The sequence below is a fragment of the Periplaneta americana genome, chromosome 11, assembly GCF_040183065.1.
Source record: "Periplaneta americana isolate PAMFEO1 chromosome 11, P.americana_PAMFEO1_priV1, whole genome shotgun sequence".
Taxonomy (NCBI): domain Eukaryota; kingdom Metazoa; phylum Arthropoda; class Insecta; order Blattodea; family Blattidae; genus Periplaneta; species Periplaneta americana.
In genome coordinates, this window is record NC_091127.1 from 120,521,984 (window position 1) to 120,536,651 (window position 14,668).

The following is a 14,668-nucleotide window of genomic DNA, read 5'->3' on the forward strand; positions in this document are numbered from 1 at the left end:
TTGTGCGTATTTTAGTGTATAACTAAACATTTCAGTGAAAGAAATAAGTATGATACCTTGATGTGCCTAAAATGCCTATTTTCATTAAAATAGAGCCTAATTTTACAAATTTTGAGCTTATTTTAGGCGCCTAAAACTGCAATTTTTAGTGCCTAAAAATCCGATGTCTAATGATTAGACTAAGAGTTTAACGAATGTGACATACCTTATTTGTACAACAACAATGGATGAGGCGGGAAATGGACGTGGTTGTACCAAATCGAGTTAACATAAAACGTTGATATTTTATACTCGCACAATGAAAAATTGAGATAATACCGTATTAATCTATGGTTTATGATTAACTAATATTGTTGTCCGCAAGTACATATAAAAACAATTATAACATCTTTACAGAAAAAAAATTTAAAAAATATCGTCTCCCTCTCCCGGAATCATAAAAGAACGCCAAATAAATAGCTAGCCGCTGACGGTAAAATTCTGTAGCTGACCATAGTTCTGAAAACACCAGATTTAGCTACGAAACTGCTGACTTGGCAACGCTGCTTTGGATCTCTGCATTTGATAATGGTAGTGTAAGAAAGAAAATGTCTTTGAAAGGATGATCACCACATGCATCACTGAAAATCGCAACCTGAAATATAGAATGAACCATAATGAGATTTAAAATAAAAAAATTCTAATATTTATGTTTACGCAGCATATTTCTTTCAAATTTAATTAAATAGATCAAGAATATACTGTACACTTCGAAATAATCACATTCACAATCAGAGCAATCTGTTCGAAATCTGATTTCACACTGATCTGGAGACGTGCCTGCCAACAATGAGTCTGGTTTAAGTTTTAAGTATGTCTGTGTTACATAAACTATAGTGCGGAACAGTGGCGGTGCGTCAATAAGAGCACAAGAGCACGTGAACACCTTGTTCCCATTAATGCACAACTAGTTTTATTATTTAATACCGTATTGGTGTAGTGGGGATGTATAATATCAGGATCGAGTATTTTAAACTTCCCGCATCTTGCATAAACTTCTTATGTAAACTTGGCAACATCCATTCACGTACAAGTCGTGCTCTTTTCAAGAAGGTTACAGAAATTTCACGCATGCGCGGGAGAAAATTGTCTTTCGCTGGCTGCTTATGACTCGTCAAGAGCACAAAGCATTAAGTGAACAGTGAATCTATCCTACAGATGTCAGGTGCATCGATGCCTATCGTTTACGTGCTATAATTATCTCGAGGAGAAAATTTAATTAGTCTGTATTTTAGCCTGCAGGTGTCAGCATATCACTGTCGGAATGTTTACTTTATGTGGATCTGTGTACAGTGCTGCTACGAGTGTAATTTGTGAATTACTATACTTCAGTGTCGGCATATAGCATAGTTTGGCTTTCAAAGACGTGCTGGCTGAATGTGATGGTGGTATGAACTTAAATATCTGTATGGTGGTGTATATTATTTAAGAATAATATTTACTGGCATGTATTTATAGTAATCAATCTATGCGAATGGGATTACAGTACTGGTATAAGCTATAGTGTATCAGTGTGTTGTGAATCAAAATATATTACTGAACACACGATTTTGTAAATTGTAAAATGTATTAATTTTTAACAAACGTAAACAATGAACTTTGTTCGTGTAATTTTGAAGAGTAAAGAACTGGGTAAACTGGCTTTCCAGGAAAAATTGGAAATAAAAAGACTACGTTTCATTATTATTATTATTATTATTATTATTATTATTATTATTATTATTATTATTATATGTTGTTTTGAATTTATATACGGGTTGTTCGACAGTGAAACATTGGAATCATGACATTTCATATTAGGCTAAAAGCGTAAGATTTCAAATTCTCTTCTATTTTGGAACACAAAATTGTGAACACATAATATTTTATCACGAGCCGCCACTGGTGCGGAATGATAAATTAAATAATATATCATATATATCATAAATGAATATAATAATTCAGTTCATTACCTATTCTTTATGATTAAATACATGAATTCGTTTACAAAAAAAATAGTGCATATATTAGATAAAGAGTTTAACGAATGCTTCATACCTTATTTCCAGGGGGTGCTCATACGGCTATGCGCAGATACGTAAATTTTAGACAGTTGACGCATGACGTCACCGAGGAAGCTAAACAATTGGCAGTATGAATTAAAAGCAAGCTATAAGTTGTTTTCTAGCAGTGATTCTGGTTACGTGTGCCCTAAATGTGACAAATCTGCACTCATAGTGGAATATTTCCAAATAAAAATGCGTTATAATGAACTGAATTATATTTATAGCAGTTACTGTTGTTAATTCGGGCTTTCACGTGTTTTATAATCGTAGTATATAGGTTATGTATTTAAGTTAGCCCACGTGGTATTAAGTTAATTAGTTTATTGTAAATATTTTGTGCCTAAAAACATATTGCATTATTTACCATGCCCGGTTGCGCAGTGTTTTCGTGTAAAAATTATAATCGTAAGACTAAAGGTTCAGATTTGATTTACCACACCTTTCCCAAGGATGACAGTGTTTGTAAGCAATGGATTCATGCTTGCAGAAGGAAAGACAAAATCAACATTAAAAATGCCACCGTGTGTAGTGTTCATTTTCTACCAGAAGATTATGAGAGGGACCTGAAAGCCGAGCTCTTGAACATTAAACCTAAAAAGATGCTTAACATTTCTGCAGTTCCTTCATTGCATCTGGACATCGATTCAAGACCAAACAAGATGAATATAGAGGCTTCATCTTCACACCAGCCAGAGTCACCACAAATTACGGTAAGTGACAGACAGACAAGGCAGATTAATCGAGATTCAAGAAAGCGAGGACTTGAGAGATTGAAGACACTATCACCCAAGAAGAAGAAGTTTGATGACAATTACAGATAGCACTAGTGACTCAGAAAGACATTTGAAAGCACGGTTACACAAATTAGAGAAAGGTAATAAACAAATGCAGACTGAAATGAATAAGTTAAAACTTAAAAATAAGACACTGACCTTGGCTCTGAGCAGGAAAAGTAAACATATACAGCAACTTGAGAACAGAATTAATGCAAAGGTAAAAGAGAGAGTTTCCATTGTTTTGAGAAAAATTTTTACAGAAAACCAGATCAAGAACTTGTTGGTGACAAAAAAGAAGCCAAAATGGACAAGAGAAGATATAAGCAGAGCCTTGACACTCCGCTCAATATCGAGGAAATGCTACATATATTTAAGGCAAAGTGTAGGAATCCCCTTACCATCACTGTCAACTCTAAGGCGCTGGGTTTCCAATTCCTTTAAGTGCAGGCCTGGCATATTAAGTGATGTTTTATTTATGATGCAAACTCAATGCAAGAATTTAACAAAAAATGAACTTTTATGTATCCTGAGTTTTGATGAAATGAATGTGGATGCAAGAGTGTGCTATGACCAAGATGAGGATAAAGTTTATGGGCCCCACAGCCAGGCACAAGTCGTAATGGTTCGAGCGCTATGCAGTAATTGGAAGCAGCCAATATTTTTTGATTTTGACGTTACAATGACAGGATCACTGCTAAAAGAAATCATTTTAGAAGTGCAAAAGGTGGGTGTTGTTATTGTGGGAGTTGTAAGTGACATGGGTGGGAAAAACAAGAGAGTCTGGAAGGATTTGGAAGTAGATCACAAGAAAAGTTGTTTTGATAACCCCAGTGATGACACCAAGCGCATCTGGGTTTTCCAAGATGTGCCACACATGATAAAATTATTGAGAAACCACTTCATTGACGATGGTTTTACTTTACCCAGTGGGAAGATAATTAACAAAACCATTATCGAGAATATTTTATCTATGGATGGAGGTGAAATAAAAATCTGCCCGAAACTGAAATATAACCATCTAATGGTATCAGGTAGAGACCGACAGCGTGTCCGTCCTGCATGTGAATTATTTTCAAATCACGTTGCAAAAGCCATTAGTTACCTCTTGCCAAATGAACATGAAGCATCAGAATATTTCAAACTTGTTAATGATGTTTTTGATATTTTCAATTCTAGGATTCCGGACAGTGAACAAATTCCCATTGCAAGTGGTTTTGGCATACATTTTAAAGACCAAGAGAATATTCTAAGGACATTTCATACCATGTGTGAAAAAATGAGAGTTGGCAAGAACACTTCACTGCTTCCTTTTCAGAAAGGTTTTATAATGTCCATTAGATCTTTATTAGGTTGTTTTTCTGACCTCAGAAAATTGTATGGGCTAAGCTACATCTTAACTGCTAGACTGAACCAAGACTGCCTTGAAAATCTTTTCTCTCAAATAAGAGCATTGGGACGCACTTACGACCATCCCCTTCCAGTAGAATTTAAAAACCGTTTGAGGCTGCTTATAATGAGTCGCAACATTTCAGACATTTCGTTCAATTCCTCAGCTGTTGAACTAGAAGCAGATACAAATGATTATCTTACTTCTAACCTTTTTGCAGGACTTCTACCAGACATGACAGAGGCATTGGCAATGATAGAAAATGATTCTGAAATTTCAGAAATTACTGTTGAAAACCTTCCTGAAGCAAGAGTCATACAAAATGTTTCTGAATTTTCCAGCGAAGGTCTACGATATTTGGCTGGCTATATTGCTTTTCGCTGTCGTGAAGTAGATAGATCATTAGGGGATCCTACAGGCCAATTAATTAGTGTTACACCAGATGCATTGCCGGTACATCAGGGCTGGATTGAAAAACTGTCTCGAGGAGGTCTGCTCAAACCATCAGATGAATGGCTATGCACAGTGAAACAGTTTGAAGTAGTGTTTGTAGGTGTGCATGGTGATAAATTAAACTGCTGCAACGTCATTAAGGGCATGTGTAACATTCTCGCACAGAAGTTTCCACATGTACATCCATTAATAATTAAAATATATACAAGAACAAGGACATTTATCCGCATTCGTTCACTGAATACGGCAGCGAAGACTGCAAGAGCAGCGGAACTACAAAGAAAGAAGGCACGTAAATGGCAAGCTTCTGATAGGCGCTGACAAGAGAGAAGAATTCATTCCAATCTTCAGGGAGGAGGAAAAAGGTATGTGATATAAATATCTACTTAATGATTATTGTGTTTGAAAATATGCAGCCTATTTTCAAACATAATAAAGTGTTCACAACTTCACATATTCATAGTCAATGAATGGCATGAGGTGGCTAGCTTTATTTTCCAACCGACTTCACCCCGTGGAGTCATGGTAATTTTAAATGAGGCTGAAAGGGATCTAGGGCCAATCTGGGTCCAAAGATGTCAAGCATAATATGTTTGTAACATTTAATATAGTTTATAGCTTTAAGTGAGTTATGTTAATAATCAGCTTAATGTGTATTATAACGAGTATTTGAAAATATAGGACTAATGATATAGTAATATATATGGAAAAATTATGTGCCTATATTAATTAAAATACATAGGCCTACTATCAGAAATAATTAGGCCTACCCATGTCTTTATTATTTCTGCATGTTCTAATAATATTTATTAATGTGTTATGTTTTCTGTCATTGTTATTATGTTAGGAAATTATTAGCATTCACTATGTAATTGTTCTATTTAATAACGAACATTTCTTATGAAGGGTAACTATATTTTCTGATACAAAAATATTATTTCGTACAAACTCTTCTCCAGTTTAGAAGATGAAATTACTTGTAACACATAGGGATAAGACACGCTTAATATAGTTTCCTTTTGTGAGTGGTACATTTTTCCTCACAAATAAAAGTTAAACAAAAAACAAATTGTCGTTTAAAAGAATTTTGTGTGATAACTTGTTACAAATACTTCGGTGCTAGGAGGCCATAATGCATCCCGTGGCTAACGAGCTTCCGAAGTGACGTCACGAGTTCGTCTGCTAGCGGAAATTGCCGAGTGGCTCTACCTTATAGTAAATCCATATACCTTGCCTTATTTCTACAACAACAATAAATGAGGCAGAAAATGGACGTGATTGCACCAAATCAAATTAACATAAAACGTAGATATTTTATACTCGCACAATGAAAAAGTGTGATAATACCATACTAAACTCTGGTTTATAATTGACTAACATTGTTGTCCGCAAGTATATATAAAAACAATTTATATAGTTACAGAAAAAACTTAAAATATCACCTCCCTCTGCCGTAATCATAAAAATAAACCAAATAAATAGCTAGCCGCTGAGGGAAAAATTCTTTAGCCGACCACAGTCCTGAAAACACCAGATTTAGCTACAAAACCGCTGACTTGGCAACACTGTCCACAACTCCCCGGAAGGGGTTACAAAAGAAAACGGAAAACCCAGCCAATCACCATCCAACCCTCAAGGTAAGGTACAACCACAGTCTAGTATATAGTACAGTCGCGAAGCGCAATACGTAGTAAATATGCAAACATTAGATAGTTGCTCACCACTAGGATCGCTAATATCGCCTCATTACAGGCAATGCAAAATAGTACCGTCACAGTCTATTGTTTCTATAGCACCCTCAAAACTCGAGCTTCGTGACTGTATATAGTAGACTGTGGTACAACTTTAAATAAACAGAAAGCAAAGAGAACAGTTAGGCGCAAGCTATGGGAAATATTACAAACTAACCTGGGGTAACACATACCCCACCTATTGTATGCTAGAGGGAACAACGGGGAAAAATGCTGAAACTGGACGAACTAAACATTAACTAGACTATTAATGGCAATATATATATATATATATATATATATATATATATATATATATAATGGAAAGAAAAATAACAAATAAATCAATAAAAATAGGAATATACCGTAACAACAAATTAAAGAAAGGGGAAAAGGAATGAAAAGGGAAACGTGACGTATATGCGTCACAGTTTGCAGATGAATATAATTCTAACAACCGTCTAACAATGTAATACAGTTAGTATCCTACAAATATTTACGCAATTTTCATATCTTTTATAATTAACTGTGGCTGTGAAACACTTCTAGTTGGTTACATAAATAGATTAATTTTTTATCTTCCGCTAGCACAGAATGTTGCACAAAGCAGAGTCGTCTAATAGGACAAGGTTATAAATCTAAACGTATTGCCGTATGTGAAGATTAAAAGTTCTGCGTCATACCCAGTTTATCTATAACAGCAAGGAAGATCATGCTCAAAAATAGTTTAATATGTAATTGCATTGTATCATTTACAAACTACAACTCATCACGCATTGCTTATGTAGGCTGGTATCTCACAAGGCACTTAAATGATTTATGACTTATTCAAACATTCAAGTTTCTGCCATAATTGCAAAACGGCATAATATTCAAAAACATTAAAAATATGCAGAATTGTTCACTTAAATCTGTGATCTTATGCAATTTTTATATATGTCAATATAATTTTGAGAGACGCCCGTGGCCGAGTGGTTAGCCTCTCTGCCTTTCATCGTGGCGACCTGGGTTCGGTCCCAGTCTGGCATTTGTTGTGGACAAAGCGACGAGAGGGACTTTTGTTAAGATTCTCTTCTTTCCCCTTACCATTATCCTCATTTCACTGATAATTCACAATCACCCTCACTCTACGAGGTCTCAATCCAGGCCTCTAGAACAATTGAAAAATGACTGAGAGTTGTAGGCATTCGAGTTTAATAAAGACTGTTAAATTAAGATCGGTTTATTAAAACAAGGCATTTAAAAATTCATCCAAATCGAATCCATTTCAAGCAATGAAGAATTGAGAAAACATTATTTCAGACAAGAACATAATTTTCACCAGGCCGGGTGGCTATGTGGTGTAAGGCGTGCCCCCCTTAGGCGGCGCAGTCCAAAGATGTGTGCATTCAAATCCCACCTCGGACATGAATGAATTCCCTTGTTAAAGTTTTGTCCTGTTCGTTGTCTCAGTGGAAGCCCCTACGCTCTACAAACAATTGGCCCATGTGCCGATGTTTAATGTATGAGATCATAGAATCGTCTCCTCTTCTACAGGTAGACAGTGTGGTTTATGTGCGTATATGAAGTATGTGATGCTTAAGAAATTATTGTTTATATATATGATAACAAGAATAACATAAGTGTTGAACTAGTGTTGTAATGTAATTGCGCTGTTACGGTGTTAATTCTGGCGGCAGTAACCGTAGTCTTTGCCGAGAACTCGCGTGCCGGTGCATCGGTAAACCAAACCTATAACAAACCTATAAATGAAATCGTCTGAGTTATAGCTCAAACGAACATAGCATCGCCCCATATACCAAAATACATTATCTCTATTGCACATGAAAACTAAGTAGAATTGAATAGAATTTCCTTCTGGAAAGTAATAATGCTGCAACAAGACTAACTTTAAATTCGTTATTTTGTTTTTAACCGATATTTAAAGGAGTTGCATCAACTGCAAGGTTATGTAGCAAAGATAGATATGGTGATAGCAATATGAGCCTGACGTATTGCCCTAGAATTACCTCTCATTTAAGAGTGAACAATGGCTGCCCACTGTCCCCTACTCTTTTTAATATATACATTGACGCAGCTATACGCAAATGGAAGAAAAATTTAAATAAGCATTGGATACTGTATTATTCGCTGATGGCCAAGTTGTATTTGCTCTAAAGGAGAATCAACTTCAAATTGCTTCTCAACAGTTGTATAAAATTTCATCTACTTATAATTTGTTCATATCAAGCAATAAAACTAAAGTAATGGCCTTTGAAGGTAACAGCCCGTCAGATCAAACATAATTTTATAAATAATGAACCAATAGAACAAGTTTCTTATTTTAATTATCTTGGGTTTATGTATTATATGACAGGAAGAATGATCTTACAAATAAACACTATAAATGTCAACATATCAGTACTCTGAGAAACAAAACCCGAAAAGACACACAGCTCAAGTTCTGTAAAGTGATGTCTGTCCCAATGCTAATGTATGGTTTAGACAATTAGGCACTAAATAGAACTGACAGAAGAAAAATTGAGACAAATGAAATGAAGTTTTTAAGAAGAGTTGCTGGTCTTACTTTGCTTGGTCAAGTAATCAAAAGGCTAAATATATTTAACCTAAATGAAACAAAATTTTAAATAAAAATAGCTGGTATGGTCACATAATGCGAATGGATCCTAATAGAATAAGTAAAAAGATTCTACATTATAAACCAGAAGGTCATATAGATGTTGGTCGTCCTGAAACCAGATGGACAGATTCTCTCTGTGCCGGAACAGGCCTTCCTACCTACTATGAAGAAGAAGAAGAAGAAGAAGCTGATGAAGATGATTGATGATGATTACCTCTCATTTGGAAGAAAACCCAGCCCAACCTGAATTCGAGCTCACTCCGGAACGCAGCCTTGGATCAGTTAGCAAATTTATTACCAGTAAAGCTACCCCAGTTTTGCGTTATTCTCTTATCTGAATTATCAACTAAATAAGTTTAGGAATATTTCAGTCTCAAAATTGCGATCTATTTATGTTTTTGTAGACCTAATTGTAGGCTACATAATATCTGTAGGTACGGTCTTCAAGATCAAAAGCCCACCCAACCTTCAGCAGGCACTTTCTTCTCAGTCACCCAACCAGTTCCTTTTTCCCTCCTGGTCAGTTTGAGCTTTATTAATTCTTCATCCACTCTTTCTAGCATAACTTCATTTCTTCTTCTGTCCATTCATTCCACACGCTTCATTATTCTCCATATCCACATTTCAAATCCTTCTAATCGTTTTCTTCACCTCGTCTTAATGTCCATGTTTCTGCACACAAAGCAATTCACTAGTCTCTTCCTTAGTCCTTGTTTCCAGAGATCCCTAGAAAAGTTTTGTCATTGCTATCCTTCTTTTGATTTAATGGTAGCAGCTCATTTTACAACCTAAGTCTTTCTTAAATTGAGATTTCCATGTTGTGTACTGTTCCAAGATCTACTATATTTTAAAAGTTACTGAAGGACAAAAGAATGGACAAGGCCGTTGTAAACTGATTATTTCTTATAAAGTTCTGACTTATGTCATAGATTAGGATCATTCAAAGCTACAACTGCAAATTACACCAATTACTGCATACAGAACTTTCTTAACACTTGCTGTGTAATAACGAAGATAGAGTCGGGCTAAAGGCCGCTGTCAGAGAAGATAATAATTATTGAGCTGTCAATGGTTGTAGCAATCTATCTTGTCGCCATCTTCTAATTAATGTGATTATATTTATTTTTATTTTCATTTACGTAGCTGCATGAAAACGAAATATCATTATATAGTATTAGTACGGTTACAGAAGTTGAACATCGCATCAAACTGAGCGTTAAGGTGAGGTTTATAATTAATTATTGGATTAATTCTATCGTATAATTGAAAATATGTACTTCCGAGACGCTCTAAAAGTATAGTATAAGCAATTTATTGGCATTGGTAATATCACAGTCTAGTATATACAGTCACGAAGTTCAATACGTACTAATATGCAACCCTAGATAGTTGCTAACCACTAGGATCGCTACTATCGCCTCATTACAGACAATGCGAAATAGTACCGTCACAGTCTATTGTTCCTAGCACCCTCACAACTCAATCTTCGTGACTGTATATACTAGACTGTGCTAATACTATATTACTATATCTGAGGGACAATAGTAAGTAAAACTGAAACGCTTAGCAGAATACAGATATCACAACCGATGTTAACGAGGAATATGACAAAAATCAAACTTTAATCCAGCCATAGCTCAAAAGGAAATAATAGTGAAGAGAAAGGTGAAACTGGGTTCGAACAGGACTTGATCGTGTGGCGCTGGAATGAAATTTGAGTATGGTACTTTCCAACACACAGGTAAGAATGTTAGAACAATTTGAAGTTTTACAAAATAGTGAAACATAAAAGTACTTCTTCGGACAAGAACGAAGGATTTCATCTCAATCATTATTAATATTAACATTATCTTGTTATGCTAACTTAGTACACTAGGGAACAAAACTAATCTTTTCATATATCCTGAACTAAACAAACGTTCTATAGAAATTAACTAGTTAATTTCTAAAATTACTGTTCAAATGGTGTATCATGTAGACTTCTTGAGATATAGTTAAAACATAAAATTGATAAAATTACATTATTTCCTCCAAAACAATATTCTATAATTCAGAACAGACGCCATTTCACTCAATACTAAAAGCGCATATTAATCATACCGGGAAACTTTATCTAACAAATATTTCGCTGTGAGCGAGTTTCTCCTATATTCCTTTTAATCTCCCAACATGGCTATTCCGGCGTCTTTGCTAACGTATTCCACCATACCCAACTTTTATAGCCCCAGGATTTTTCGGAAAATAATCGAGGTTGTAGTTCGAAAAGGAAATTTTAAGGGACATTCGGCAACTCAATTCTTTGAACCTCCTTAGAACTTCAGATATTAAAAATCTACAATTTTCTTACTTTTTACTCCTTAGAAATGATTTCACCAGAGATTTAAAAGATTGCCATGAAGCTAATTCAACACTATCAGATTTAGATCATAAGCATTGCTAAGATGTAATATCATTTGACCTAGGAAAATAGCGTCAATTTCGTGTCAGCAGTGGCGTGTGGTGATAAATAATCCTGGTGGTGCACAAATATTTATTATGATTATCATATTATTATTATTACACCCTATTATTATTATTATTATCATTATTTGTACTAACTACTCCATAACTATTAACATATGTTATATAGGTATAGATTTACATAATTTTGTTAGTCAAGAAATTGCACTTAATTAGTTTCCTATGTAGATCCATTAATAGCAACGCAAAACGTTCAATTTCTATTGCAACACACCGTAAATAATATTGTTTTAGCTATATTGCTTTTTATAACAAAGTTCACACGTTCACAAACATTCGATACGTCTGTCGTCTCATCAGCCTTAACTGCTAAAAAGTCAACAGCATTCTTTATTTCTTTGAAATCTCATCACGGCATACATGCAAAATGGCTTGAAGGATTTCGTTCTGTAGGGCCTATAGTGTTTAATGTGTCCTTAAACACTGTTGGTCTTTTCAAATGTTCCTTAAGAGTGCGTCTAATTCAGAACTGAAATTGATGAGGCCAAGAAAAATACTAGCGTTTAAAGATGAGTCTCCGTCATCGTGACCTCTTAAAGCCAACTCAAAAGCTCCACAAAACTGCACGCACATATCTGTTCTTGGTAACTTTATCATTGTGAAGTTCAACAATCCAATATTAAATCCAATTGTGTCTGTATGTTTGTTTGACCCAATACTGCTACTTTAACATTATTGTTGATGTGTGCAGCTGAAGAATCGTGTTTTTTAATTCTTTCATTCATGTGATTCAAATCAATCATACCTGCAGAACGATAATCAAAATTATTTAGTTACTACGCACAGTCCTAAATTCAAACAGAAAAATAAATAAAATTCATAAAACGTACTTGTTTTTGTCAATAAATTATCGCCGTCGAACAATTGGCAAGCAAAACAAAATACAGCATCTTTTATATTGTAGCCGCATATTGCTTTTTCGTAAGTCCGAATGTTCAATTCTCTTTTCTCTTCTCTATTATTATGCTTCGCCTCTTGTAATATTAATTCACGTGTAGGTGTACCCATCTTCTTTATTTTGATCTTTTCGTGTAAATGTCTTACAGAAAATTACATGTTTAAAAGATTTTGCACACTATTCATTGTAACATTTGTGATGTTACGATCTAACTACTACTGCAAACAGCTTGAGAACACATCTGAAAGTGCTCCTAACTCCTCTTATGCACATTGTATTGCCTTCCTACCATGCTCCAAAGCATGCCAGTGAAACAGTACTACTGCTCATGCTCCAATGGAACAGTGTGTCGCAAGTGTCGAGCGGTAAACATAAGTCCCAGGCGTCAACAAGACCAGTACACGTGCAGTGTTATTTTTACATAGTATTATAATAAAGAATTATGTCGCTCACATAGTCTACTGTAGCTGATTGACATACATTTAAAAACATGTATTATTTGAAGAGGTGGTGCACTGCTCCTGTGCTCCTTAAGAGAAATCGCCACTGCGTGTCAGTCACTTTAGGAAATATTGATGTAAAATACTTGAACGCACTTTCACTTTTGTTCACCGTCTTACAAAATTCTTAACTGATAGGAGTTTATGTCTTGAGGAGATGAACCTTCATTAGCTTTACTAGAGATACATACTTCATATTGTTATATGCAGGATGTCCATAATATAAGTAACTATTTTCATGAAAACGATATAGTTCATGATATTTGTATTCATAAGACGATTGTACACTACAAATTCACTCATACACACTTATTGGTTCCTTTCGACATGTCATACATTGATGTCCCCGCACAATTCCCATCTGGACACGATTTCACGGAATCATTTCTCAGAAACTGTGGTGTGATTAGTGACACTGCATCACGAATTCTTTGTTTCAGTTCATCAACGTTAGACACTTTTCTTGTGTAGACCTTGGATTTAACAAATCCCCATACAGAAAAGTCTAATAGGGTAAGGTCTGGGGTTTCTCAACCACACATTGGTCTTTGGACTGTCTCTGATATACTCACTGGAATCCGTTGCAGGTTTGTCGGCCCAAATCCGACAGTTATGCCGGTTCACTTGTCCACTTACATGGAATGTTGCCTCCTCACTGAACAACACGTGTGACATTAAATCATCAGTCTCCATCGAATCCAGCAAATCTATGCACATCGTCATCCGTTCCACAAGGTCCTCTTCATGCAACTGGTGTAACACTTGCAAATGATATGCACGCTTCTTCAAGGTGAACTTCAGCACTTTGAACAGTGTTGATTTCGGAATTTCCAATTGACGCGAAAGACAACGTACAGATTTAAGACTCCGCTCAATTGACTCCCGTATAGCGTCAATATCAGCTGGGCTTGTGGAAGGTCGACCTGGTCGAGACTCGTCAGCAACATTGCCTGTTAGTTGAAACTTCTTCAACAGCTTCCATATGGATTTATTCGTTGGTCCATACTTTCGAAATTTCCGTTGAAACCGTCGTCGCAGCCCATCGTACGGAACACCCCTGTAGACGCCATGTCACAACGGCAACACGTTCAGCAATAGTCAACATTGTACTTAGTGGTCAACCTATAACAACAAAAACATTCGTAAGTTATCGTAAACACGAAATATGTACTTATACATATATATATATATATATATATATATATATATCGGGTGGTCCACACCTGTGGAGTAACGGTCAGCGCGTCTGGCTGCGAAACCAGGTGGCCCGGGTTCGAATCCCGGTCGGGGCAAGTTACCTGGTTGAGGTTTTTTCCGGGGTTTTCCCTCAACCCAATACGAGCAAATGCTGGGTAACTTTCGGTGCTGGACCCCGGACTCATTTCACCGGCATTATCACCTTCATATCATTCAGACACTAAATAACCTAGATGTTGATACAGCGTCGTAAAATAACCCAATAAAATAAAAAATATGTCGGGTGGGCGGCTTATCTATGAAACGAGAGATCAGCATGGAGTACATCGGTCGCCTAGCGTATGTTCCCGGCCGACTGTTAACTAGGGACATTGCATTTACTATTTAACGGAATAATATATAAAAAGTTATGTATTCACCTATGTCATGTAGAGAGATGCTGGATATATATATATATATATATATATATATATATATATATATATATACATCTTCATTTTTTA

At 35.6% G+C, this 14,668-nt stretch overlaps 1 protein-coding gene across 3 annotated transcripts in view; it reads left to right on the top strand.

The window, feature by feature from the left end:
• Positions 1-10,114: 10,114 nt before the first annotated feature.
• LOC138709294 (facilitated trehalose transporter Tret1-like) overlaps positions 10,115-14,668 on the top strand; it is a 44,014-nt gene continuing 39,460 nt past the window's right edge. Inside the window, exon 1 of one of the 3 annotated variants that reach the window (XM_069839961.1) lies at positions 10,115-10,271. Coding sequence is in view for 1 of the 3 variants with exons in the window: in XM_069839960.1 (XP_069696061.1) it covers positions 10,758-10,791 (34 nt within the window). In the remaining 2 variants the exon portion in view is untranslated. Of the gene's footprint in view, positions 10,272-10,647; positions 10,792-14,043; positions 14,111-14,668 lie in introns of those variants that run through there. The other 2 variants (XM_069839960.1, XM_069839963.1) reach the window with 2 other exon arrangements.